The sequence below is a fragment of the Alligator mississippiensis genome, chromosome 11, assembly GCF_030867095.1.
Source record: "Alligator mississippiensis isolate rAllMis1 chromosome 11, rAllMis1, whole genome shotgun sequence".
Taxonomy (NCBI): Eukaryota; Metazoa; Chordata; order Crocodylia; family Alligatoridae; genus Alligator; species Alligator mississippiensis.
Window position 1 is genome coordinate 64472567 of NC_081834.1, and position 27211 is coordinate 64499777.

Sequence of the window (27211 nt, forward strand, 5' to 3'; positions counted from 1 at the left end):
CCACCGTGCCACGACACAGCCCTCCGACTCCAACTTTTCCCGGAGATCCGAAAGCAGCTCGTGCCCCCTTGACCCGAGCGCTAGGGTCGGGGGATTGAACTGGTCAACTGGTGTTGGTTCTCCGCCTTCTCTCACACACTTTATACAGCGGGCATATTCTTGGGCAAGAGTTAGGTCTGCTACGCCCGTCGGTTTTACTCCGGCAAGGGATACGGTGCCTACTTCGTCTCAGGTTCTGAATCAGACCAGCTCATTGTTCGCCACGCACCCAAACGCCCCGGGGTGAAGGTGTGCTTCCCATTCGTTTGAAACTCCTTTTTCCCCTTTTAGCGAAAGGTAGCTGCTGATGAGCCTTTCGGTCGACCTGCCCGCTTGGTGGTATGCAATGTGGGCCCATAGCTCATTCGAGTCAGCCACATGGCGCCCCCCGGTGCTCCAGGGGCAACACTCAATTAGAATCTTCTCCACTGCTGTGCCTTTAGATCCTGTTCGTGACGCCATGTCTCGGGCAGCCGGAGCTGACCCAAGGATCGCTAGTTTAATTGGACGTCAGGTGGGCCAGCAATGGAGAGGCGAGGCAGCGGATTGGTTTTAAAAGATTGTTTTACTTACGCCGCGTGGAATGGCAGTGCAGGCTTCAAGGTAGCTTGCTTGCGTTGTCACGGATAGTAGACGAGTTACGAGTAAACGAGTTTTTGAATGAAAAGGAACCTGCAGGATAACGGGGGGACGTCAAAAGGACCCGGTGATGGGGAGATATCGGTGGGTGATCAGTCCACCAAGTTTCCTCAATCGCGCTACAGAGTTCTCCGTGGTTACTCTGCCGCGTGTTCAGAGGTCTCTAACTTGGGCGGAAGCTGCATGAACTTTTATATGTCCGGAGTAGCCAATAATGGACTGCTAGGTAGGAATAACTAATGAGGCAGAACGTGAACCAAATTTGGGGTAATGGCTCCATGCGGTCTATTGTGACATGGACACCTATTTGATTTGGTTGTGACATGGGTCTCCATGGGGAATGTAATGGAGGTTGTGGGGGACAGCATGGGGAAGGCTTGGGGAAAGCAAGGGTCAGCAGTGGGGCAATGTCCATTCCAGCCCTTGCAGAAGCCCCCAGGCATGCAGCCCCTTGCACCATCCCTGGCAGAGCCATAGGATCAGTATCCTCCATGCACTGAGAAGAGCCCCCCAAACCAGGAAGAGTCTAGAGAGGAGGAGAGGAAGCTGAGATATTGTTGGAGCTGGGACCCAGCTGCTCTCACAGCCACCCATACCAACTTCTCCCTTTGTCTTCCTACCCAGAGAATTCAACACCCTGTGCTCGGCCAGTTGCCTGCTAGGACAGGGAAGGGGTCCCAAACATACTCTGGCTGTCCCAGCACTGCTGCTTCTCCCTGGGCTAGGGTAACTTTGTTTTAATAGAGTACTGGGGGCACCTGGGGTTGCCTTGGTGAGTGCCCCTTCTGCACCCATACAGCACAGCACGGGAGTACTTCAGTACTTCCAGCCTCCAGCTTTTACGGCTTTTTTTTCTCACCAGTCTGTCAATGTGGTTGCCCCTGGTTAAGGCATATGTGATTTGAGACACCTAGCTTCTATTGTCCTGAGCCCTAGTATCATGACCTGGTGGGCAGGGTCAAGGTGTGATGCTTTTCAAATTGGTTGGTCAGCCTCAGTCAACACCTGCCCCTGACTGGGTGAGAAGGGAAGGTCTGGGGGAGTGTAGCAGGGCACTATGGTGCCTGCTACTGAGAAAGCCTGGAAGACTCCTCAGGTGCCGGTTGCTGAGGCAACTAGAGGGAGCTAATGATCCGCACCTGCCTAGCCAGCTGACAAGAAGGGGCAGGGCCTGGCTCGTATATAAACCACAGGCAGGAGGCCAGGCGGCCGTTCCCTGCCAGCAGCCCAAGAAGAAGGAGCTCTCTGCTGCAGAAGAGAGGAAAAGCCTGCTGAAGAGCAGCACCTGATACGGCTGTGGGAAGAAGAACCCCGGTAGGCAAAGCATTGTTATAGCTGGACAGCTTATGTTTATGTTATAGCCAAGAGGCTCGAGTTTCTGTTGTGTTGTTGTTTATCACCAGTGGTTTGGGTGAGGCTATCAGGGGATGGAGGAGGCCTCAAAGGGGACTCACACTAGTGTGAGGACCCCAGCGCCGGTGAGGGCACAGTATTTGGGGTGTATAGACCCCAGCCCCAGAAAAGGGGGCATTGTGGAGAAGCCCCAGGGCGGGCGTGGAGGCCCCGAGAGGAGGGTGGCATGGTAGAAGAGCCCCGAGAGGAGGGTGGCAGTACAGAGAAGGCCCTGAGAGAGGGCGTGGAAGGAGGGAGACAGAGAGAGACTGAACAATGTCTATTCCATCTGTAAGGCTTGGGGTGTGGTATTGGGGTGGTAGGAGCCACGCATAGCCCATGAGACTTAGGTACGGGGTCAGAACCCTATAGGAGAGACCCCAACATACCCAATAGGATCAGTAGTCTCCTGCTCACATACTAATAACATCAAGACGTGGCAGACAAGATTAGAGCGGGACAGCAAAGGTCCAAGAGGGCCAAGGGTGCCCCGCGTAAGGCGCAGATGATCCGAAAGATGGCGCTGGGGAGGGCGAACTGTTACAGGGAGCTATTTAAGAGAGAGACTCTCCAGGAGGAGTGGGGAGTCATGTTGGGACTTTTACACAGCAACGTAAACCTCTGCAATCCTCACCCACTTCTGGGATGCTGAAGTGAGTAAATTATCAGAAACTTAACTAGAAAGGTGAGGCTTATAATTCTGGCTTATAGTATTTAGAACTTATAAGGCATATGATCATTTAGAAGAGTTTTAAATGGCTATCAGGCTGGTTCTGTTTGCTCAGGGTATTCTTTTGATACTTCTCTAACTTGTACCCCTCCCCAAGCCTACCCTTTATACCCAATAAAGCTATCCACTATAACAAGCTTTGTGGTACATGTTTGAGAGGAATGAACACACCTTTCCATTCCCTTGGCTTGGCTGACTAAGGAAGCACTCCAGGATCTCAAAGGGGACCAGCACCCTCAAGGTCTGTTAGGCCTGGGTACCCTGTGGGGCACAGGGCCTGAGCAATGACCAGAGAGAAACCAGAATCCATGTGATGGCAGCGTTACCCCAGGCTTGTGAGTGCGCTTCAGGAAGGGGGCTGGTCAGAAGCAGCATTCCCTCTAAGCTATGAGGCATGTGCAGGCATGCAGGTGCACTTGTGCCACGCTTCCAGGTGTACCTGCAATCCTGGGGGTGTGGAACTGGGCTGGAGCCTGTGGGAGGGTGAGGGCCTGGCTCTGGAGGTCATCAGGGCCTGCCCCCATGGTGTCTGCTCCTGATGTCAGGTGAGGCTGTGGCTTGAGGCCATCACTGCAGGAGGGCAAGATTTGCCCTGATGCCTAGGTCTGAAGGTCATGGGCTGGGCACAGGCATTTGGCAGAGGAAGAGGGACCAGGCAGTGGATGAAAGCCCTGGTTCCAGCAAAAGCCCACAGAGGAGGAACCTGGTGTCGTGTCTGCCCCAGCATCGCCCTTTTGCTGCCTTCTCAGGTAGAGGCTGGAGTGCTGGGATCTGCACCTGGAACAGCTTTTCTCCTGTTCCTGAAAGGGGGATATCTGTGCAATGAGCTGTGTGGGGGGTCTCAGCCCTGTTGGTGGCACCGTATATGTGACCTGTGCAGGAGGGAGCAAGGAGGAAGGGTCCAAGGTGCAATGAGCCCTCCCCACCCTGCGCCTCCGCATGCTCCTCCTCCATTGTAGCCCATAGCCTGGGTTCTGACCCCTGCCCAATCAGAAGCTATTGAGCTCAAATTTCCAACAGACACTCTTTCCTTTTCAGCCAGAACCCTGCTCCCACTGTCTCTTAGCTGTGTCCTGGACCCTTGGAGCCGGGTCATAGCTCTGCCCTGGAAGCCACTGTGCATCCCCTTCCCATGTTACTGGGGTGGGAGGAGGAAAGGGAAAATGCCCTGCCGCTCCCTGTCCAGCCCAGGGGGCAGCTGCTGATCCTGTTGTTGGCCTCCTCACTGTCTTCAGGTCCAGTTGTGTTGTAGCAAGAAACCATTTTTTGTCTGCCCCTCCACCCCATGTGATGCCCCTCCATTTGGCGAAAAGCCCCATTGGGGATGCTATCTCTTTTCTACCTTTTCTTCCTTCCTCCCTCTTCTTCTTTTGTTATATTATTATTATTATTTTTTATAGAATATAAAGTGTACTTGTAATAAAAATATAGTTTGTAGATGCTTTTATGGGTATAAAATAGTATTCTGCATCAGTATGTCCCTCCCTGCCATCATTGCATGTGGTCCATTTGTTGTATGTGCCACGGCATTTCACCCTTCTATGTTTTATATTCTATGCTTTTTAACTTTGTAACAAATGTACTTTAGGCTTAAAAGTAAGTTTTACCATGTAACAATGTTAGCCAGGGCAGGAATCAAAGCATGGCTTCTGAATATTGAGCAGGTCTCTGAATGAATCTTGATTGCGTAAACACAGCAGCTAGCCAGGATAACAAGTTAATGAGTGGCAATTAAGACCTATGGAAAGCACAGACTAAGGGAAGGAAAGGATAAATATAGAGCCAGGAACTCCCTGAAACTTCACTGTTAAAGGTACAGAAGCCCCGATTTGCACTAATCAACGCTGAAGACCAACTCTTCGGATTGAATGCCCTGCCGATGAACTGCCCCCGGAGCTGTATTCATCACAGCAGTGAATTAATCAAACTTCTTCAGTGGACTCCTGAGACTGCACGTACCTGTGGACTTGACCCCTGGGGCTGACAGCTGCCATCTAGGAACCACTCAGGGGGAAGTCCCACAAGGGCAAGCCCAAAAGTTGGGGAGTCACCAAGGTCTGCCACAGAGGGATAAAAGGGAGTGAAGAATGATTCCGAATGGTGCCCTCTTTGACCTGTCCAGCCAGAAGGACCAGCTGGTGACCCGCTTCTGAAGCAACACTGCACTGAAAGAAGCCTTGACTGGCCATCAACGGCAGACTCCAGCACTTGGGGATAGGTATATCTTGACACTGGTGCTTAGTGTTCATAGCTAGCTACTCTGTGTGTGTGTGTGTGTGTGTGTGTGTGTGTGTGTGTGTGTGTGTGTGCGTGTGCGCGCGCGTGCTTGACTGTGTGTTTATTTGAGGGGATCAGCCCCAGGGTGTATGATCTGACTTTTGCATCCGTCTAATAAACTAGAATTTTATGATGATCCTGTGAGTTGGTCCTTTGTAGCCAACAGTGCCCTTGTCCCCTTTGTTCTCTCTGTCCACTTCCTTTCCTGGCCGGGGGGGAGGGCTTTGACCAGCTCCTGCCACATGTCCCTTTTCCAGATGGAGATGGCTGCATACTCGTCATCTTCCCACCATTTTTCAGTAGTAGGACTGGAGTTCACTCAAACATTTTAACATGGTCCGTTGGCTCAAGCTTAATGTGTCTGTACATCAGGAGGTTCCTGCATTGCCACAGGGCACTCCTGATGCAGGACACAAGCAGGTTGAATTCCTTCAGGATCCGGCTTACCTTTAGGCATAGGGGCAGAGCCAAAAGAGGTGGTCTTGTTCTCACCTTGGCAGCTTTCCCTGGGACAGCTGGGTCTAGACCCTTTTCTTGCTCTGTGCCTCCACGCCTTCACTGGGAGTACATTGTGAGCTATGAGCCAGTTCACATCTCTATGGTCTTTTCTTAGGCCTGGCAGTTGTCATCAGGGAGCAGCTCCATGGTTCCTAGCCCATCTCTGTCTCTGACTGCCTTCTGTATCTTCCTGTGGTTGGACATGGTGTCTGAGCTTTCCTTCTGTGGGCTGTACTTGCTCTGGAAATCCTTCAGCACACTGCAGAACCAGGGGTGCTGCATGGTGCATGGTCTCCTGGCTGGAGTGTACATCCCCCACTGTCTCAGAAGGTGACCTTTAAAATACTTGAGAAAACAGGCTGTTTTGGTCTCTGGTCCAGTCTCCAGTTTGCAGACCTGGCTCGTGTACCATACTGACAGGAATAGGTGGATGTCTGGGATCCCCTGCCCAAGGCCTGTTTCTTTGTGTAGGATCTTCCTTGCCACCTTTTCCATTCTGGATCCCCAGAGGAAGATGCACATGGCTCTCTGGATTCTGTGGGTGACACACTCTGGGAAGGGGGGAAGACCAGTGCAGTGTGCAGAAGCACTGGTAGCAGCACCACTTTCATGAGCATCACTTGCCCCACCATGGAGAGGCGGTGGCATGCCACAGACCCAATCTCTGCTTCATTTTGGGATCCCTCTTCTCCCAGGCCATTCTTCCTCTCAGCTTGGGATGAAATTCCACCCCAAGGATCTTGACTCCCTCACAGGGGACCGAGACCCCTAGGGACTCCAGGTCCCTGAGCTCACCTGTTGGCTACAAATGTCCAACTCGGGATCCTTAAAATTCTGGTTTATTAGGAGGATTGAAGCACTGTAATGAAGTTAAATCATAAACCTTGGGGCCGGACCCCCCCCACCATGTGCACACACATGCACACACACAGTAGCAAGCTACAAGAGTAGGGTATACCTATCCTACAAGCGCTGGAGTCTGCCGTCGATGGCCAGTCGAGGCTTCTTTCAGCAGGGTGTTATCCTCCAGAAGGGGATCACCGGCTGGTCCTTCTGGCTGGACAGGTCTGGTTGAGTTGGAGATCAAGAGGGTGCTGCTGAGGGTCACTTTTCACTGCTTTTTATCCGTCCTTGGCAGACTTTGGTGACTCCCCAGTTTTCAGGTTTGTCCAATCCAGGGGTCATTGACCCTCATGGGACTTCCCCCTGGGTGGCTACTGGATAGCACCTGTCAGCCCCAGGGGTCAGCTGCATGTACGTGCAGGTTTAGGAGTCTGTTGATTAATTTTCAATAGGGCTCTGGGAGAGGTCGATCTGGAGATATTCAGCCCAGATTTGGTCCCTGGCATTGATTAACTCAGGCCAGGGCTTCTAGCCCTTGATCAGTGATGTTTAAAGATGTCCCAGTTGCTACATTGTCTTCTATTGATTTCTTCAATAGAAGACAATGGTTGGTTGATCTGCAGTTTCCTTAGGTATTAATAGCCGCCTTCTACTGTGTTACACATTCAGTCACTGATTCACTCGCTCTTTCAGGGGCCCGCCTGATACAAGGAAGCGGCAGTTTGACTCCTGCTCTTGTTAACATTGTTACTAAACACATTTATAGTTGAAAGTTGAAAAGTGAGGAGTATAAAATATGAGCTACAAATGCCATGGCACACAACTAGATAAAAATACCAAAATACACAGGAAGATATAAAATGCACACATACAAATTTTAAAACACAATTCCTCATCTTAAAGTGAAAGAAAGAGGAAGGAAGAAAAGGTAGAAGAGGAAAAACATATTCAAAGAGGGGACAGCAAATGCAGGCAAGAGGAAAAGGGGGCTTTCTGCTACACACCCATGTCCAGGGAGATGTTCTTGCTCACATTGAGCTTGCCCCTGCTGCTGCCTCATAGATCCATGTATGCCACGGTGCTGTCTGTACAGCCCACTTAGTCCGGCATAGGATGTTCAGGTTGTCCACATAGGCCAGGACCTTGATCTCTGTGGCAGAAATGCCACTGTCTGTGTCCCTCTGCAGAAATCTGTCTCTGCCAGCGTGAGAGGCTGGTGTTCAATTCCTCAGGGCGGGGATCTTCCCCCCTGCCTACATGACAAAAGCCTGGTGCCTCGGATGTGGATTCTCTGGTCACCTGGGGGGGAGGGGGAGGGAAAAGCCCCTCTCACTGGCCCAGGTAGCCAGTGATGCTTCTTAAATTGGTTGGCTAGTGACCAGCACTGGCAGCTTCAATTGGACTGGGCTGCTGAGGTCAGAAAGGTTATTTAAAGGCCCAGTTCAGGAAGAAGGCAGCCTTCAGCCATGCAGTCACCCAGGTGAATCTGAAACTGAGAGAGGAGCTTCACCATCTGAAACAGGCTCTCTCCTCATAACCGCATGCTCAAAGAGTGACCTGCCTCCAGAGGGAAACTCCAGCCACCTCTGGATGATGTGTGTGAATAAGCTACTCGAGATCTGACTAGATATTAGGTTACAGTAACTCAGATGCGTGATCAAACGGCTACCTCAGCCATACTGGTTTGCTCTATGGGATTCCTCTGATATTCCTTTGATATTCCTATGATACTGCTCTACCTTTTACCCTGTTTTCACCCTACCCCTGTAATCAATAAAGTTCTCCTTCGTGACCGGTGAAGGAGACTTATTGACGGGTGGATCTAAATTATGCCGAGGAGGCCCTTTAGGTCTGTGGACTAAAGGGGAGTTTCCTATTAAGCCCCTGACTTGGGGAAGTGCCCCAAGTGCTGGTATCGGGTCTAGTACCCATTGGACGATCAGGCCTGTGTTTTCCAAGGTGCGCAGAGCCAGAATTGAGTCCAGAGCCTTGGATGGTGGCAGCGGGAACCCCAGGCTAGCGGGTGTGCTCTAGGGAAGGGGTGGGCCAGACGGGAGGCACCCCAGGGAGGGCACTCAGAGCCTGGAAGGTGCTCGGGCGCAGGGAGGTGGGCAGCTCAACGCAGGAGCACCCCCTACTGGCCCACCACAGCCACCACCCACCAACCCGCGCTGCTGCTGCTGCACATCCAGCCATGCCCCCCACCCTCCCTCCATGTCTGGTCCCACAGTGCCAACCTCCCTCTCTCATCTCCTCCCTCATCTCCCCCCTCTCTTCTACCCATCAGACCACACTGGTGCCCCCCACTCCCGACCTGCAGCCCCCGTCCAGCCAGCCCTGCCAGTGCCTCTCACTCCTGACCCACAGCCCCATGCCCCGCTAGGCCTTCTGCCCACACAGCTTCCTGCTGCCCTGAGGAACCCTCCACCCCTTTCCCACACTTCCACCACTGCTGTAGCCCCAGTGCCAGTAGGCCTGTGCCACACACACACATTTTCTCTAAGGGGTGATGCATATGGGGTGCACATGGTTGCACATGCACCCCCTGAGCATGGCATGTAAATAAAGTCACCACCAACACTGTCAGCAGCACCTGTGGACATTCACTGTTCACCACCCCACCACCGACACTGCCAGCAGCATCTGAGGGCAGTCTGCAATCCCTAGTGGCTGCCACCACTGCTGGTGCTGGCGGCTGCATAGTCAGCGCTCGCTACCCTATCACTCCCACTTATTACTGAAGTGCTCCCGTCACCATCGCTGTGCTCCTGCAGAACCACTGGGGGCATGAGTTAATCATGCTCTCTCTCTCTCTCTCTCTCTCTCTCTCTCTTTCTCTTCCTCAATCTCTTACCTACCTGAAGCTGGGGTGGGGATGCCAAACCTGCAATCACCTTCCCCTGCTGCCCCCAGCCCCAAGCTTTAGTTATCGCATGCCCATCAAGCTTTAGTCATCACATGATGATTGGGCTCCTAAATGAGCTATAGCTCCATACACATGCATCATGTTATAGGTTATAACACATTATCGGGTTGTAAAGTGTAACTTCTATCATGGGCCCAAATCAAGACATTTGAAGGGCTGAATCAGGGCAGCGTGTTACTCTGTGATCTGTCTGCCTCCTCATAGATTCAGAGATTCATATATGTTAGGGTCGGAAGGGACCTCAATAGATCATCGAGTCCGACCCCCTGCATAAGCAGGAAAGAGTGCTGGGTCTAGATGACCCCAGCTAGATACTCATCTAACTTCCTCTTGAAGACCCCCAGGGTAGGGGAGAGCACCACCTCCCTTGGGAGCCCGTTCCAGACCTTGGCCACTCGAACTGTGAAGAAGTTCTTCCTAATGTCCAGTCTAAATCTGCTCTCTGCTAGCTTGTGGCCATTGTTTCTTGTAATCCCCGGGGGCGCCTTGGTGAATAAATCCTCACCAATTCCCTTCTGTGCCCCCATGATGAACTTATAGGCAGCCACAAGGTCGCCTCTCAGCCTTCTCTTGCGGAGGCTGAAAAGGTCCAGTTTCTCTAGTCTCTCCTCTGCAGGCCCTTGACCATACGAGTTGCCCTTCTCTGGACCCTCTCCAGGTTATCCGCATCCTTCTTGAAGTGTGGCGCCCAGAATTGCACGCAGTACTCCAACTGCGGTCTGACCAGCGCCCGATAGAGGGGAAGTATCACCTCCCTGGACCTATTCGTCATGCATCTGCTGATGCACGATAAAGTGCCATTGGCTTTTCTGATGGCTTCGTCACACTGCCGGCTCATGTTCATCTTGGAGTCCACTAGGACTCCAAGATCCCTTTCCACCTCTGTGCCACCCAGCAGGTCATTCCCTAGGCTGTAGGTGTGCTGGACATTTATCCTCCCTAGGTGCAGCACTTTGCATTTCTCCTTGTTGAACTGCATTCTGTTGTTTTCCGCCCACTTGTCCAACCTATCCAGGTCTGCTTGCAGCTGTTCCCTGCCCTCCGGCGTGTCCACTTCTCCCCATAGCTTTGTGTCATCTGCAAACTTGGACAGAGTACATTTCACTCCCTTGTCCAAGTCGCTGATGAAGACATTAAAGAGTATCGGTCCAAGGACCGAACCCTGCAGGACCCCACTGCCCACACCCTTCCAGGTCAAAGCCGACCCATCCACCACGACTCTCTGGGTGCAACCCTCCAGCCAATTTGCCACCCACCGGACTGTGTAGTCATCCAAGTCACAGCCTCTTAACTTGTTCACCAGTATGGGGTGGGATACTGTATCGAAGGCCTTCCTGAAGTCTAAGTATACGACATCCACCCCTCCTCCTGTGTCCAGGCATTTCGTAACCTGGTCATAAAAAGAGACTGGATTGGTCAGGCACGATCTGCCTGCCATGAACCCGTGCTGGGTTCCCCTCAGCATAATTTGTCCTGCCAGGCTCTCGCATATGTGAGCCTTGATAATTTTTTCAAACACTTTGCCTAGGATGGAGGTGAGACTGACTGGCCTATAGTTGCCCGGATCCTCCTTCCTCCACTTTTTGAAAATGGGGACCACATTGCCCCTTTTCCAGTCCTCAGGACTTGGCCCGTGCGCCACGAGCATTCAAAGATTCCCACCAGTGGCTCTGCAATGATGTCAGCCAGTGCCTTCAGCACCCTCAGATGGAGCTCATCCGGGCCTGCCAACTTAAAGGCATCCAGTTCTTCCAAGTGACTCTGCACCATCTCAGGGTCTATGCAAGGTAGTCTGGCGCCTTGCTGCTGCCTCTCTACAACCCCAGTGAGAGCCTTGTCGTGCCCCTCGCTTAGGAACACTGAGGCAAAGAACTCGTTGAGGAGTTCAGCCTTGTCCCCCCTGTCCGTCACCAATTGTTTCTGCCCATTTAGCAGGGGTCCTATTCCTCCCTGGGCCTTCCTTTTACTCCCTATATATCTAAAAAACAATTTCTTGTTGTCCTTTACTTGGGATGCCATCCTCAGCTCCATGGTAGCTTTGGCCCGTCTAACTGCCTCCCTACAAGCACGAGCAAAGGAGGTATATTCATCTTTGGTGATCTCTCTCTGTTTCCAATTTTTATGTGCTCCCCTTTTGGCCCTTAGGCTGCCCTGGATTTCTGCGGTCAGCCAAGGAAGCCTCCTGGCCCCTTTCCCTCTTTTACCCCGCACGGGGATCGTCTCGTTTTGTGCCCGAAGGATCGTTTCCTTAAGGCACAGCCACCCTTCTTGGGCTCCCATCATTTCAAAACTCCTACACTGCAGTGCGTCCTTGACTAATCGCCTGAGTTCATTGAAATCAGCTTTTCTAAAGTCTAGCACTTTCACCCTACTAGTTACCTTACCCACTCGATGTCTTATGGTGAATTCTATTATTAGGTGATCACTGTCCCCCAGATGGCTACCGATCTGTAGGTCCCCTACCATGTCATCCCCCGTTGCCAATACCAGATCCAGTATGGCATTCCCCCTAGTGGGACCGTGCACCTCCTGTGTCAGGTGGAGGTCCTGTACACAGGATAGAAACCTGCGTGAGTGGTGGGACTTTGCCGTCTGTGTCTCCCAGCAGATGTCTGGGTAGTTTAGGTCCCCCATGACTACCGCCTCTTTAGCCTTTATGGTCTCCATGAGCTGCCTCAGGAGCCCCGCATCTATTTCTTCCCCTTGGTGTGGGGGTCTGTAGCAGACCCCTACCACCAAATCCCTTTCTCCTTGCCCCCCATGTAGCCTAACCCACAATCCTTCTACTTCCTCATCCTTCAATTCCATCTTGATGAGGGTCGATGTATATTGCTCATTGACATAGAGCACAACCCCTCCCCCTTTTTTCCCCAACCTGTCCTCCACCATGGGCTCCTCAGAAGGCAGCACAGCATCCTCTGGGAGACACTGGAGATGTAGCAGCTGAAGGGAATGCAGCACTGGGCAGGCACTGACCAGGTGCTAGGATCCAGCTGGGCTCACCCCCTGCACTGAGGGGAGGAGATGTCCCTCTCCAGCACAACTCCTGTGGATGGGTCCCCTGCACTGCGCTGGCTCTGCTCCTGGCAGTTCCTGGGCTGCAGCCCCTTCCCCAGACTCACAGACCCCAGAGCCCAGGCTGCCTAGGATGGTGATAGACACCCCCCACTCTGCCCCTCTCCTCCCAGAAGCAGAGGGGCTGGTATAGACCCAGACACTCAGCTCTCCCGGCACTCCACTCTGGGGTCCACTGGCTCAGAGAGGGGCAGCATCTCCTTGGGGGATCCCTCAAGACAGAGCCCCCTGCACTTTCCTTTGACAGAGGTGCTGTAGCTGTGATTGCTCCCTCTGCAGGAAGAAAGGACAGGCATTAACCAGATGTCTCCAGCCCCATAAGACACTCCCACCCTCATCCTGCACCTCATACCCCGGGCACAGGAGAGCCAGGCAGATGCAAGCCGATGCAAGCACACGCAGGGGGCTCCTTGCACTCACCCTGCCCTGGAGCAATGGTGACCAGGGGCTGGCTGGTAGGTGCTGGACCGGTCACAGGGCTGGTATCTGCATCCCTAGGCTGACACCCTGCCCCTGTTCCTTCCCCAGGGCATGCACAGAGGACGGTGGGATTGCCAGGAGCCCCATGGCCCCACACACAGCCAGAACTGCCAACTGCATGTCAGGGAGAGTGACACCTGAGTCCAACCCCAGCCCAGGAAATAGCACTTCCCCAGCCGACAGCAGATGAGGAAGGAGAAGTTGCCCCCCCCAACCCCCTCAAAGGCCAGGGGGACTACCTTGCCCCCAGGGGGGCTTTTACCTTGCTGAAAGCAGCTTTTAAGGATGCCACACCGCCCCTCTCTGCCCCAGGAGACACAACCACTCACCAGCACCCGTCTTCAGCATGGCCACAGTCCCCACAAGGAGAAGCCAGACTAGGACCAGGACCAAGAGCAGGGAGCCCAGGGGCATCACGCCCAAAATTCCCTTCCCAAAGCCACTGCAGCAGTGGCTGCTCAGGCATCTTGTGAAAGCAAAAGCTCTGATTCCCATTGCTCACCTGCCCCACACTCAGCTGTGGGAGAGAGGACTCGTGGGCACCGCAAAGTTACGCTGGTGCCAGGTCAGGCCAGGCACACGCGAGGAGCAGAAGCTGCTGTAGCTGTGACCTGTTCCTGGTACCTTGTGCAGCAGAGACAGATACAGGTGTGCTCTGGGGTCATGGGCCCATCCTGTGGCTGTGGAGAGAGCAGCTGTGGGGTGCTGAGGGCTGGGGGGTGGCCAAAGGTGGTTCCATGTGTGTGGCCATTCCCCGCTCCCGGTCCACGCTACCTCCAGCCTGCCCTGTGCAAGGCTCGTGGGCCCATGGGATGGCAGGAACAATTTAATGTTGCTCAGGCTTTGGGATCCAGACCTGACTCAGAGAATTGGGCCCCAGATGCAGAATTTGGGAAGAAACAGAAGAAAAATGTGTTTGTGAGCAGGAGAAATCAGCAGGGCAGGGGTGGGCATTGGGCATTGAGACAGCCGAGCACAAGCACATCCTGTGAGACATGCAAAGGAGGGAGGACATGACGGAGGAGAGACTCAATACATAGAACAAGAACCTGACTCTCTTATTTCCTTCCTCCTTGTTTTTGTGGGGTTTTTTTCATGCAGGCCCCAGACACAAAAGCAATGAACAAAGAATGACAGAAAGAAACCCAGGAGCACAAGGTGTGTTAACACAGCGTATGCCCGACACTTAGTTCTCAATCATGAATTAGCCAAATTTCACTTGAGTGAACTTTAAGGGCATTAGAGCAGTGAGGCCTCCCTCTAACTAGGAAACAGGTCTCAGCTCTTGATGGTGTCACCCTTCTGCAGCTGTCAGGCAAAAGGTGGTCAACCCTGCAAGCAAGGTGTGTGGTAGTGCCACCTCATTGCTAAAGGCCATTGATCTTGGTGACCTTCAGGGATCTTGGTTTTCTCTGATTAAAAAACAAAATCCCAAATTTTCTGATTTAAAAAATAACCCCAAATCCACATTTTTCTGTGATTAAAATTAATATATATATACTCAAACTGCTGATCTGGCTGTACCTGGCCAACTTCATCCAACGGGTCCTCAAGTGGGCACAGCAGGAGGCCTTGAACTGAGTACCACAAGGTACTCCCTTCCCTCTTCTTCCCCCTCCTTCCCCTCCTTTCACCCACTCCCCTCCCATCCCTAGACCCCTTCCTGACCCAGAGCTCCGTGGGCTATGGGCTCCTGCCTGGCAGTGTCTTGGCAATGCCAGCCTCGGGGGTGAGGACTGAGTCAGTTTCTTGGGGGGGGGGGGGGCGCTGTGCAGCAGGGGAAGCTGATGTGGCACATGTGGGACAGCCTGAACTACAACAAGGGCATGGCTGACACACTGGAAGACTTACTTAATCTTACCTGCCTTCAGGACCTGTGGGCTCTGCTGCATGATAGGAAGGAGATGCAGGAGAGGCAGAGTGATGGTGAGGCTCCCATTGCTAGGATAAGCACCCCCCACCCTCCATGACAGACAGCAACTTCAGGGGGAAGGAGCAGTGGCTGCCTCTGGGGTGAGGCACTTCCTGCATCTGGTGCCATGGATGCCCTGACCCAGGCTCGCTCTGCCATCCCCAGAGCTCCCAGTGACCATAGTGTTTACCCAACATCCCCCTGCCACTCTGGAGGTCCCACTGTTGGTGGTTTCCCGGTCTTTCCCAGTCACTGGTTTCTACCCATGGCCCATCTGCATGCCCTGAGTGTGGGATGGCGAGGAGGTGCCTCCAGGCCCAGGGGTCAGCTCCAGTGGCCTCCTTCCCAATGCTGACATGACCTACCAGCTTCACAGTATCCTGGCCATGGACATGAGTACTGGGCACTGCTACACCTGCCACTTGGAGCACAAGAGCCTGGGTAGCCATGGCCTGGTCATGCCGTGGGGTAGGTGCAGAGCATGGCTGGGCATAGGGGAATGCTCTGGCTCCCAGCCCCCACTCCCCTCTCCGTCCAGAGAGACAAACCAGGGGTCCTGGCTGCCAGCCTCCACCAGCTCCCACAGCCCTCCCCAACCTAGAAGAGAACCCAGGTATCCTTGCTCCCAAGCCAGCCCTACTCTAACTCCGGTCAGAGCCTCCAGACCCCAATCTCCCCCCACTGCTGGCATGGGACCCAGGTATCCAGGCTCCTAGCCTGCATGACCCCTTCTCCCTGACCCTGGGTTGTTGCGCCTGCTGGTCTTGCTCAGTTGGAGACATCCAGTCCCTGAAGACCCAGGGGGTATGAAGAACAGCTAGAGCCATGGGCTGCTCCTTTCCACTGGATGGGCAGATCCTACAAGCAGAGGCAGATGGTGCTGAGCTCGTGGGGATAGGGGCACCATCCCCTTGTCTCCTAGGGAATGAAGAGGGACTTATGGCAACTCCTCCACCATAGGACAGCAGCCACACCTGATGCACACATCAGGGAGACTGTGATGCCCATAGCCAGACCCACATCCAGGTGCCCTCCAGGCACTAAAATAGGGGGTGTAACAGGAGGTTGGACATAGGACCCATACCAGAAAACAGCATACAGAAAAGACCTCCCAGACAGCCTGCCCCAGGTTGCAGACTGGGAAGACAGCCAGGTCGTGCTAGGAACAGGGAACAGCTGGGGAAACGCAGCATGCAACAGCCTGAGACAGTCACAAGAGATAGGCAAAATGCCTGAGGTTGTTTTGCACACCACATATGAAGCACCGGGGAAGCTTTGGAGGAGTGGAGCCACACCAGAAACCCCTCATCGCCCAGGAGGCACTGTCACTGGCAGGCAGCAAGCAGTCACAGACCAAGGAGTGAGGGATGTGAGTAGCCAGGCTAGCCCAGCTGGGCAACACTGAGGAGCCCAGTGAGGGGCTAAGAGTGGGACCTGATGGTCCAAAAGCCCTGAGAGGGACTGATGGTTGGGCCAGCAGTGTCCTGGAGCCTGTGGCAGGAATGCCACCATCGGTGCCCCTCTCCAGAGATCTGTCTCCACCAGCCTGGGAGGCTGCTGTTGAATCCCTCAGGGCGGGGATCTCACACCTTGTCTACATGACAAAAGCCTGGTGCCTGGGAGGCGAGGCTCTGGTCACCTGGGCAGGGGGGGAAAGACCCAGCCCTGCACGGGCCCAGGATGCTTTGTAGATTGGTCGGTTTGTGGCCAGTATTGGCAGCTTCGATTGGACCGGGCTGCTGAGGTCAGAGAGGTTATTTAAGGGCCCGGTCCAAGAAGAAGGCAGCCATTAGCCATTAGCCATGTGGTCATCCAGGTGAATCTGAACCTGGCTCTCTCCTCATCACCGCATGCTCCAAGAGTGCCCTGCCTCCAGAGGAAACTCCAACCACCTCTGGATGACGCGAGTGAGTAAACTACTAGAGATCCAATTAGATATTTAGCTTCAGTAACTCAGATGCGTGTTTAAACGGCTACCTCAGCCACCCTGGTTTGCTCTATGGGATTCCTTTGATATTCCTGTAAGATTTCTATAATACTGCTCTACCTTTTACCCTGTTTCTGCCCTACCCCTGTAATCAATAAAGTTCTCCTTTGTAACAAGTGTGGGAAACTTATTGAGGGGTGGGTCTAAATTATGCCAAGGAGAGCCCTTAGGTCTGTGAACTAAGGGAGACTTTCCTAATAAGCCCCTGACTTGGGGAAGTGCCCCAAGTGCTTGTATTGGGTCTAGTACCCATTGGACGATCAGGCCTGTGTTCTCCAAGGTGCGCAGAGCCAGAAGTGAGTCCAGAGCCTTGGATGGTGGCAACGGGAACCCCAGGCTAGCGGGTGTGCTCCAAGGAAGGGGTCGGCCGAACGTGAGGCACCCTAAGGGAGGCACTCGGAGCCCGGAAGGTGGTCGGGCGCAGGGAGGTGGGCGGCTCAACACAGAAGCGCCCCCTACTGGCCCGCCACAGAGCCCAAGGCCTATTTCCTGGTGGGGAGAGACTCAGGGAGGATCAAAGCAGGCCAAAAGAAGTGTTTATTGTTCAGACTAGTGATTTTAAAAGGGGAAATGGCTCAGAGTGGGACTCATCATAATAATGGGACTACACTGCAAGAAAGAAGAGGGACCAGAGAGACCATATTTAGGGGAGGAGGAGCCCCTTGAAGACAACCAACGGGACTCTAACTAATCCTTGTGACAAGCTAATGCGGAGGCTACATATGTTCCATTCATCCTGTTCTACTACTTAAGACAAAGGCATGGTGGGTGAATTCAGGCATGATGGGAATGGAAAGATGGGCCAACGCTTAATACCTCTACCGCAGGAGGGCCCTAGGCCTCACTCTTCCTACCAGGTAGAAGCCAGCAGTGAAACCACAGCGCACCATCATCTGCCTCAAAAGACCCTCTGCTGGTTCTGCTCCCCCTCTACACAGAGCATAAATGGGGCCCAGGCATCCCGGCTGCCCAACCTGCCCCCACAGATTCCCTAGACTCTACCTGTTCCCTCCCTGAGGCCCCTCACTGCTCCACCGAGCCCCTGAGGGGGAACTCACCACACCCAAGCCAGGAGCATGGGGGCAGGGGGATGGAGCCAGCTATGGGTAGGAGCCTCTGGCTCCAGGGTGCAGTCTGTCCCCTCCCCAGTGCTGAGAGCATCCCCCCACACCCAGCTATACTCCACACATACCCCAGGACATGATCAGGCCACAGCTCCCCAGGCTGCTGTTAATCCATGTGGCAAGTGCAACATGGCCCAGGCCCATGAGGATGTGCAGCCGATATCTGCCCTCCCACAGCCCTTCCCCCCCTCAACAGACTTACCAGCCAATGCTGCTCACCAAGCTGCTGGGCTGCACTCCTGGCCACATGGGTGCTGCGGTTTTGCATGTGCACAGGACATTTATTGGCCACATTATAGGCCACATCGGGCAAAAAAAGCCGATTTCTGATACTGTCAATTTTCCCTATATTGGTGCCGATCCGATACGGGACTGATGTATCAGTGCACCTCTATACATTTCAAAGTGAGACCTGTGAAAATCAGGGGGCATCAGCCTTTCCATTCAGGCAGCACTGAGGCAGCCCATTGACATCGTGGCTTACTGTCATCTCCCTGATTCCTGCTAATCTCTCCTCACTCCACAGTTGTAAACAGCCCTCTCCTTTTTTAATGGACTTGATGCTCCATTAACCAAGCTATGACTTCTTATGCAACGTTGCTGTCTGTTAGCCAGGCCTGGCAATGTCTCTTCCATTTCACAGCCCTGCAGACTGTTCTTGGCTCTGGCTAGAAACCTGCACACAGATGCAGTTATATTAATTCAGGTGAACGTTGGCTCAGATGCAAAAAGGACGGACAGTGACAGAACAGGAGGTAATGTGAAGATGCACAAGAAGGTGAGATTTTGTTTTACAAATCTCACTGGGAGACATACAGTTACCAATCATGATAACAAGAGGGGTCACAATAGAGGACAACAAATTGGGACTGAAAGGAGGAAGAGGAGCAGAGCTTCCCGCCCTAACACCAGAACAAGGGGATAGATGATATCATTGCAAAATCAGCTGCTTTTAATATGGGGAAAGGAGGTGGGGAAACTCCACTGTCATCCCACACCACCCCACAGCCATGAGGCTCAGGGCTGTCACAGGGAGGGCAAGGCCTGGAGGAAGGCAGGGGAGGAGCCATGTGGTGGGCAGATCCAGGGGCCATCACAGGGATGAAGGCAATGGTCAGCACGATCTGATGTCTGGCAGGGCCCTGTCCCCATCCCTGCCCCCCATGGCCATGCAAGCTGAGGTACCAGAGCTATCAGGGTATTCCACCATCGGCCACAAGTGGGAGGCCTCAGACTACCTTGTGGGGTGGCTGGTATCCAGCAGCACTCACCCAGCCAGGATCCACCCCCCACCTCTTGCTCCTCTGGGGTCAGACCCCATTGGGTGGCACTTGGGGGCTCCAGCCAGCTGCTGGGAGTTTGCTACCCAGGGTGGGACTTGTCCTAAAGCCAGGTTCTGCCTGGCCAGTGCTGATGCCACCCAATCCCCAGGCCAGGGCCATGAGGGACTGACGTTACAAGGGACTGACACTCACCTCCAGCCTCTCCCTGCAAGGGGGAGTGGGAAGGAGATGCTAGGGCGGGTGCAACAGCAAGTTCCTCATCTGGGGCCTTTTGCTGAAGCTGGAGCTCCCTTCCGCCACCTAGTCCTGCTTCCTTTTGCTGGCTGTTGCCTGGCAACAGCACTGGGAGATGCCCAGTTTATGGCCTGTGGACCCAGGTGTCCAGGTGGGTCATGCCCTCCAGCAGTGAAGGCTTCAGGCCACAGCCTCCCCTGGCACTGGGGGGCAGGCACACTGATCCGCACCAGCCCAAGGGATAGGCCTTCACCCTCCCGCAAGCTCCTGCCTATCTTCCCCCTCCACCCACCCCCACATCTTCCCCAGCCTGGGGAAGTCTGACATTTGCAGCACTTTGAAAACATCACAGTACCTAGAGGAGTGACAGGTGCTTAAGGCCCTGACCCTGTGTCTTGAGGTCACAGCTCCAAACAGAGATGTTAAATCCACACCCTCTTACCTGAAGCCCCCCACCTACACAGTAACCCAGGACAACCAGGCTGACAGACATGTGAGAGGACAAAGAAAAAGGAAAGGAAATAAAAACCAAAAAGATAAAGAGAATCCAGCTCTAACCAGGATCCTACCCACCTGCCTGCCTCCCAGACTCCCCTGCTTTATACCCCCTTCCTCAATGACCCCTTCCTGGCCCCAAGGAGGGGGAAAGGCATGCTGTGGGGAACGGGGGATTCACTGCATGGTACCCCTCCTCTCCCCCCCCCAGCAGTGCAGAACAACACTGTGGAGGCTGGGGGAAGTGAAAGGGGAAGTGAAACCATGGGGAAAAGGCGGGGAACCCAGACTGGGGCACCAACAGCAAGCGCTCAAAGCAGGAACTTGCAGAAGCCCCTCCAAAGCCTGTAGAGCCCCTCAACCCAGCCTGGTACCAGGGGTCACAGTGACACAGACCTCCATGCCCCCCTGATTGGCCTGGACAGGGCTGCAGGGAAATTAGATGATATCGAAGAGACCTAGGGGTGCACCCCAGGCACTGGGAGCATTTTAATACACTCAGGCACTTCCTCTCCTCCGCCTGGCTGGGAGGCATAGGAGCAATTGCACCAGCAGCTACAATCATCCCTTGGATCCCCATGAGAGTTGCTCCCCAGAGCATGCTGCCTCCTCTCTTCCTCCTCCTCCTCCTTGCCTGGACAGGGGCAGGTAAGTGGGGTTGCAAAATACAAAATAGTGATGAGACACAGTCACTAGGGATTTAATACTGACTTCTCTCAGATGTGAATGAGGGGTCAGGAAATGAAAGGAACAGACTGGGGGCCAGAGGGAAATTCCAGCTGAGGCTGGGGGCTGGGAGATGAGAGATGGGGGCTTGAGGATGGGGGTGTGGGAGCTGGGGACAGCAGCTGGAGGTCTGGAGCTGAGGGCTTGAGGTGGGACCTGGGGTGACCACCTCATCACAATGGAAGAGCAGGACAAAGGCCTGCCTCTGCCCCCAACCCTGCCCCACCCATTTTGACTTGAGGCTCCCATTTTGGGGTTCTTCTGTCCAATTAGGGACATGTGGTTACTCTAAGTGAGGAGCTGGGGGGTTTGGAGATGGGGCAGAGATTTGGGGCAGCAGCTGGGAACTAGTGGATTAGGTTAGAGGTATGGCACGGGACTGGGGGCTTGCGATGGGAGCTGGGCCTGGAGGTTGGAGTTAGTTGGCTGAGGTTTAGGGCTTGGGCTGTGGGCTGCAAGTGGGGGTTTGGGGCTGGGGCTGGTAACCAACACTGCAGGAGGCAATGCAATGCACTGGGGCACAATGCCACTGCACCCCACTTCTCGCAGAGCTCCTGCCCTACCTGGTGGTGGTCCAAGGCAGGTCCCTGCTCAAGGCCAGGGGAGCGGCAGTGCTTGGGCCAACTCCAGAGGCAGTGGCACTGACCCAGGAAGACCAACCCCTGGGCTGTGAGGCCACATCTCAGCCACCTCCCCAGGCCAGCCCCAGATGCAGGCTTTGAGCCCCAGGCCCAGGAAGCAGCTGGTGCCGCCATGGCTTCCAGCAGGGCAGAGGTGCAACAGAGCCTTGCTTGGGGTGCCAAGCACCACTCCCTGGTGGGCACTGCAGCCTCTCCAGCCTGAGAGGAGGATGCTCTAGGTCCAGCACAGCGGTGTGAGGAGCTGCCCAGTGTCTGGCTTCTTCTAACCTCCTTTCTCAGTGTGCTGGGACTCTCCAAGCATCTCCCATCAGCACTGGGTGCTGGCAGCAGCTCGAGTTGAGAGCACAACTGAGTTGTGCCCAGGCTCCAGCTGGGACCAACACTGCTCCCCTTCCTCCTTTCAGTGACTCCAGGGTCTTGCCCCGCTGCTTGGGCTCAGACTGACACCAGGTTTGGGGTCAGAAAGGGAATTGATGCCTTGGTCAGATGGGTTTCACCCTCCTGTGTAGCAGGACATGGCATCCACCAGGGATCTCTTGTCTAGTAACAACTTGTGATAGAAGCAGGATGTTGGCTGTCCTCACTCTCTTGTATCACATCAGGGTGTGAGGTCTGTGCTGTGCGAGGACTGACAGCCCCTTACGTACAGTTAGACAGTGGATGCAGACAGAAGTGCAGCTCCCAGCTGTAACTCAGACCAATTTCTGCAGTGTGTTCGGAGTTACAACATTACCCCAAACCAAACAGAAATTCACGGTTGGTTCCAGGGGAAGGGGAATGTAGCTTTGGGCTGGGAGCCTGCAGCCAGGGTCCCATAGCAATGGCCAGGCTCAATGCCAGTGGACCCTGTTCTCAGAATGGGAAGGGGGAAAGGCAATGGAGGGAGCTTATTCTTGGGGCTCTCCAGCTGGTGCTGAAGGGGGGGGGGAAAGTGAATTGGAGTTAAAACCCCCAAACTGAACTCACTACACTCCCTTTCCCTCCTCCCACTCTGAAAACAGTGACAGCCTGGGGGCTCCCAGGCACAAGTTACGGAAGACGCTATATTTTAAAATGTCTTTATCCCATACCTCATTCAATGAGGGGTCAGATTTTTATGAGATTGGCCATTTTTTAAACTGTCTACAGCCATGAACTTGTGTTTGGTCAGGGCTATAAACTGCTTTCTGTATCCAGATCAGGCAAAAATTGACACTTCTCTCCACACCCAGTGGGTTTGTCTGGGATGGTTTGGATAGAGAGGTGGCTAATGTAGAGGTGCACCAATACATCAAGCTGATATTGGATCAGTACCGGTATAAAGAAAATTGACTATATCGGAAATTGGACTGAAGTGACTGATCGTTTGGCTGATAAATGCCATGCATGCATGCACCCATAGCGCAGCACGCAAGCAGTGAGGAGCACAGCCCAGCAGCATGGAGAGCTGTGTGCAGCTGGTAAGTCTGTTGTGGTGAAAGGGGAGTGGGAAAGGAAGGGGTGTGTGGGGGCAGTTCACCCCGCCCCATGGTGAAGGAGGGAGTGGGGCTGAGGCTGGGGTAGGCACTGCCCAGCCAAGCAAGGGTGGGCATGGGATGGAGCCATGGCTTGTCCAGGGGGCACGGGGAGGGGGTGGGGAAGCTCCCGCCACTGCATGCCACTTGTCCAGGAGCCACTCATCTGTCTGGGAGCCACTTGTCCAGTGACTCCTGCCACTGCTCCTTCCATTCATCCAAGAGGGATGTGTGCCCCTGGATCTGTGCAGGGTGGGCTGAGTGGGCTACAGCTGTGGGCTGGGTCAGGGCTGCAGTCGGAGAAGGTGGCAGCGGTGCTGGGAGGGTGCTACAGGGGGGCTACGGTGAAATTTAGGGTGGCTGCAGCCCGCCCCCCAAGTGCCACCCAATGGGGTCTGACCCCAGAGGAGCAAGAGGTGGGGGGTGGATCCTGGCTGGGTGAGTGCTGCTGGATACCACAGCCATCTTCCCAGTGCCAGGACCACCCACCCTGAGCGCAGCCCAGCCCCAGCCCACAGCTGCAGCCTGCCTGACCAGCCCCGCTCTGCACAGATCCAGGGGCACACGCGCCCTCCCCCCCCACAATGCCCTTCTGGATGAGTGGTGCGAGAAGCGGCAGCAGCCACAATGGGAGTCACTGGATGAGCAGACCAGCGCCAGATGAGTGGCTCCAAGATAAGCAGCACACAGTGACAGGAGCAGCCACCCCACACACCCCCGACAAGCTGCGGCTCCATCCCGCACTCGCCCTGCCCCAGCTGAGCCATGGCTACCCCAGCCCCATTCCCTCCCTCACTGCAGGGGGCATTGATCTCCACCCCCCTCCCCACCACAACAGACTTACCAGCTGGATGCAGCTGTATCAGAAATCAGATCAGTAGCAGCTAATATGCCTCCTTGAAAATTGGCAATTGGTTTCAGCCCCCAAAATCTCTATTGGTGCACCCTTAGGCTGATGTGATGCATAACAGGGGCTGGGCTAGATGCTGCCTCTGCAGGTCCCTTCCAGCCCCTTTTCTCTATGAAAATGATTTACAACATGGAGCTCAAATGCAGCTGAGTTTCTACTCCCTCCGCCTACCCACAGAGCTCACATTTACATGAGTTAACATGTCCATCCCTGCATTCATGTGTTCAGCTGGAGTTATAAGGCCACAGTGCTTGGGAATGGGCATGATATGCCTAGAAGCAGCAAAAAGGCTGCAGCATGGAAGAAGGAGAGGGAGCTGGAGGATGACATGGAGCAGGGCTAATGTTCCCCCAAGCTGTGGGGTCTGCCAATGGGAAGGAGCCATCTTGGAAGTCCTGTGGGGTGCACACAGCTCTACCCCATTTTCAGGGGCCTGCACTCCATGCTTGAGGTTAGGGCAGGAAACCCCTCACCTAGGTCTCTCCCCTACACCTGGCAGCCTCCCCACCAGTGCCTACAGGATCTGGCAGCCTGCATCTGCAGCAGACCACCATCTTCCAGGAACGTGGCAAGGCAGAAGTGTGGGGGCTGGCACTGGTGGGGGATGTGGAGACCCACACCCTGGACTGCGCTACCTGCCCCATCCGCTTCCTCCAGCCCTGGGTGCAGAGCGCCATCAGCCCTGAGCACTGGCATGACCTGGAGCTGCTGATCCACCTGTACCTGGCCGACTTCATCCACCAGGTCAATGTGTGGGTACAGCAGGAGGGCTTACGCTGTGAGTACCATGCAAGGATCCCTTCCCTCTTCTTCCCCTCCCCCTCCTTCTCCTCTCATGTGCTCACCCCCTATCCCATTCCCAGACCCCTTCGTGACCCAGTGCTCTGTGGGCTGTGAGCTCCTGCCCAGCGGTGCATCACGGGGCGCTTACAACGCCAGCCTTGGGGGTGAGGACCTGGTTAGCTTCTCCTCAGGCAAGTGGGTAGCTCAGCGGCAGGACAAGCTGGCGCTTCATGTGCGGGACAGCCTGAACCGTGACAAGGACCTAACTGACGGACTGGAAGACTTTCTCAACCACACCTGCATCCAGGACCTGCAGATTCTGCTCCGCAATGGGAAGGAGGTGCTGGAGAGGCAGGGTGAGGCCCCTGCTGCTGGGATGCAGCCCCCATCTCCCCCGTTCTTTCCACCCTCCCCCCCACCCCGATATCCAGCTATCTCTGCGGGAGCAGGCAGTGGATGCTTCTATACAGCCCTTGCCTCAGCCAAGAAGCACCTGCTCCTGAGGTGAGGCACTTCCTGTCTTTAAGGCCACAGATGCCCTGACCTGGCCCCTCTGCCATCCCCAGAACGCCCAGTGGCCGTGGTGTTTGCCCAGCAGCCTCCTGCTGCCTCAGAGCTCCCCCTGCTGCTGGTTTGCCGGGTCACTGGCTTCTACCCACGTCTCATCCATGTGGCCTGGCTACGGGACGGTGAGGAGTTGCCTCCAGGCCCGGGGATCAACTCCACTGGCCTCTTACCCAACGCAGACCTGACCTACCAGCTGCGCAGTGTCCTGGCCGTGGACCCAGGTGCTGGGCACCGCTATGCCTGTCATGTGGAGCACAGCAGCCTGGGGGGCCACAACCTCATCATACCCTGGGGTAGGTGCAGGGCAGCACTGGGCATTGGGAGATGGGGGGATGCTCTCAGCACTGGGAACAGGACAGATCCCTCTGGAGGCATCAGCTGCTACCTGTGGCCAGCTCCAGGCCCCTACCCTCATGTGCCTGGCTTGTGTGTAGTAGGTTCCCCACTCAGGGACTGAGGCCATGCACTGGCACATCCATGGAGACAGCATCCTCAGTGAGAGGCAGCCCAATCCCGCCCCAGCCAAAAGTCCCCATGGTCTTCTCCCAGCTCAGAGGGCTCCAAGCCTCAGCTTTACCTGTGCATGCCAGCAGCCTTTGATGCCAGCATGCCTCTGCAACTCTGCTGGAGAGCTCTCCTGGCTTGCTGCAAAGCTAGTCTTTCCCCTTGATGTTGCTGCCTGCCCCAGGTGTTCCAGGGACAGATGATGAGGGCTCTCATTACCTCCTCAACCAGCTCCTCCAGAGCAAGAAAGGAGAGAACCCAGGTTCCCAACCCCCACTGCTACTACTCACCAATCCCAACTCCCATCCCCAACCCAGGGGGGAAACCAGGTGTCCTGGCTTCCAGCCCCACAAGGGGAAGGGCAGGGACTAGAACAGGGAGACAGACAGGAGCATGCAATGGAGGATTCTTGCTCCCTTCACTCTGCCTTCCAGAAAGCAGAAGCCCCTGGAAAACCAAAGTGACAGTGGGAATCTTGGTCACACTTCTCATCGTGGTCATGCTGGTGGGAGCCATGGCATACTTGCAGTGGAGACGCAGGTGAGCTGTCTTCCATCCTTCTCCCCCTCCTCTCCTGATTCACAGAGGAAGGGGTTTCCCCATTCTCCCCATGGCCCAGCACTCATGGTGGGATCTGTCCTTGCAGGAGGTACCAGGACATAAGCTGGCCCAGGATGATGTGACTTGTCTCCAGGTCTTTGGCTGAGGCTCTGCCAGCAATGTGAAGATGAGATGGAGAGTCCACGAAAGGAGAAAAGAAAGGAGTCTCTCCTTTCTCCAATGGCCATTTCATGTGTGTAATAAAGCAGTGGATAGCTTCCCTTGGCACTGTTTCATGACCTGGAGGCCCCACAAACACACACCGGCAGTGCAGAAACTCGGTCTCCCATAAAATAAAACCATAAAATAAACCCCCAGAATGTGGAGCACAGTTTTGCCCCCTTGACTAACATGGAGCAGTATAGGCACACGTACCCCCCTGCAGCACCCCACTACAGCCCCAGGAGGTCTTTAGGGTCTAGCCCTACCCCTACCCAGTAGCAGAGCTAGGGAAGAAATGAGAAGGAGTCTGCATTGATCCCAAGGGTTTTATTTTGGGAACCTCAGCTGGGAGGGAATGCAGGTGTCCCGACTTCCAGCCCCAACTCCCCTCCAAAGCCTGGGAGACAACCCAGGGGTGCAGGCTGCCAGCCCCCACCACCCTCCCATTCTCATCCCCAACCCAGGAGAGAACCCAGGCATCCTGGCTCCCAGCCCAACCCTACTCTAACTCCTGCCAGGCCCTCCTGACCTCATCCCCTGCCCTGAGCTTGTATGGAACCCGGATGTCTGGACTCCTAGCCTGCCCAACCCCTTCCCCCCAGACCCTAGGTTGTTGGGCCTGGCTGGTCTTGCTCAGTTTGAGATCCAAAGCTACTGAAGACCCTGGGGGAAGGTAGAGCCCTGGGCTGCTCCTCTCTGCTGGCTGGGCAGACCCTGCAAGGAGAAACAGAGAGTGGTGAGCCCAAGAGGACTGGAGACACCCTCCCCTTGTTCCCCAGCAGAGGGAAAGGAACTCACAGCATCTCCTCCACCACAAAACGGTGGCCACACCTGCTGCAGCCAGAAGGGATACCACAATGCCCATGTCCAGGCTTATATCCTGGTGCCCTA

The 27211-nt window shown here is 54.8% G+C and overlaps 1 protein-coding gene across 1 annotated transcript; it reads left to right on the forward strand.

The window, feature by feature from the left end:
* The first annotated feature begins 20216 nt into the window (after positions 1–20216).
* Positions 20217–26376, forward strand: LOC132244211 (antigen-presenting glycoprotein CD1d2-like). Its single transcript, XM_059715312.1, has 6 exons — positions 20217–20582; positions 24204–24482; positions 24568–24843; positions 25054–25347; positions 25993–26098; positions 26205–26376. Exons 1-6 carry the CDS (start codon positions 20513–20515, stop codon positions 26239–26241), a joined length of 1062 nt encoding a protein of 353 aa, XP_059571295.1. The 5' UTR covers positions 20217–20512; the 3' UTR covers positions 26242–26376.
* Positions 26377–27211: the final 835 nt, after the last annotated feature.

Bases quoted from the DNA above. Each gene is read 5' to 3' on its own strand.
- LOC132244211 (XM_059715312.1), top strand. From the start codon at position 20,513: ATGAGAGTTGCTCCCCAGAGCATGCTGCCTCCTCTCTTCCTCCTCCTC. The intron at 24,844-25,053 runs GTGAGGCCCCTG...TGCCATCCCCAG, and splicing joins GGAGGTGCTGGAGAGGCAGG to AACGCCCAGTGGCCGTGGTG. The intron at 26,099-26,204 runs GTGAGCTGTCTT...CTGTCCTTGCAG, and splicing joins TACTTGCAGTGGAGACGCAG to GAGGTACCAGGACATAAGCT.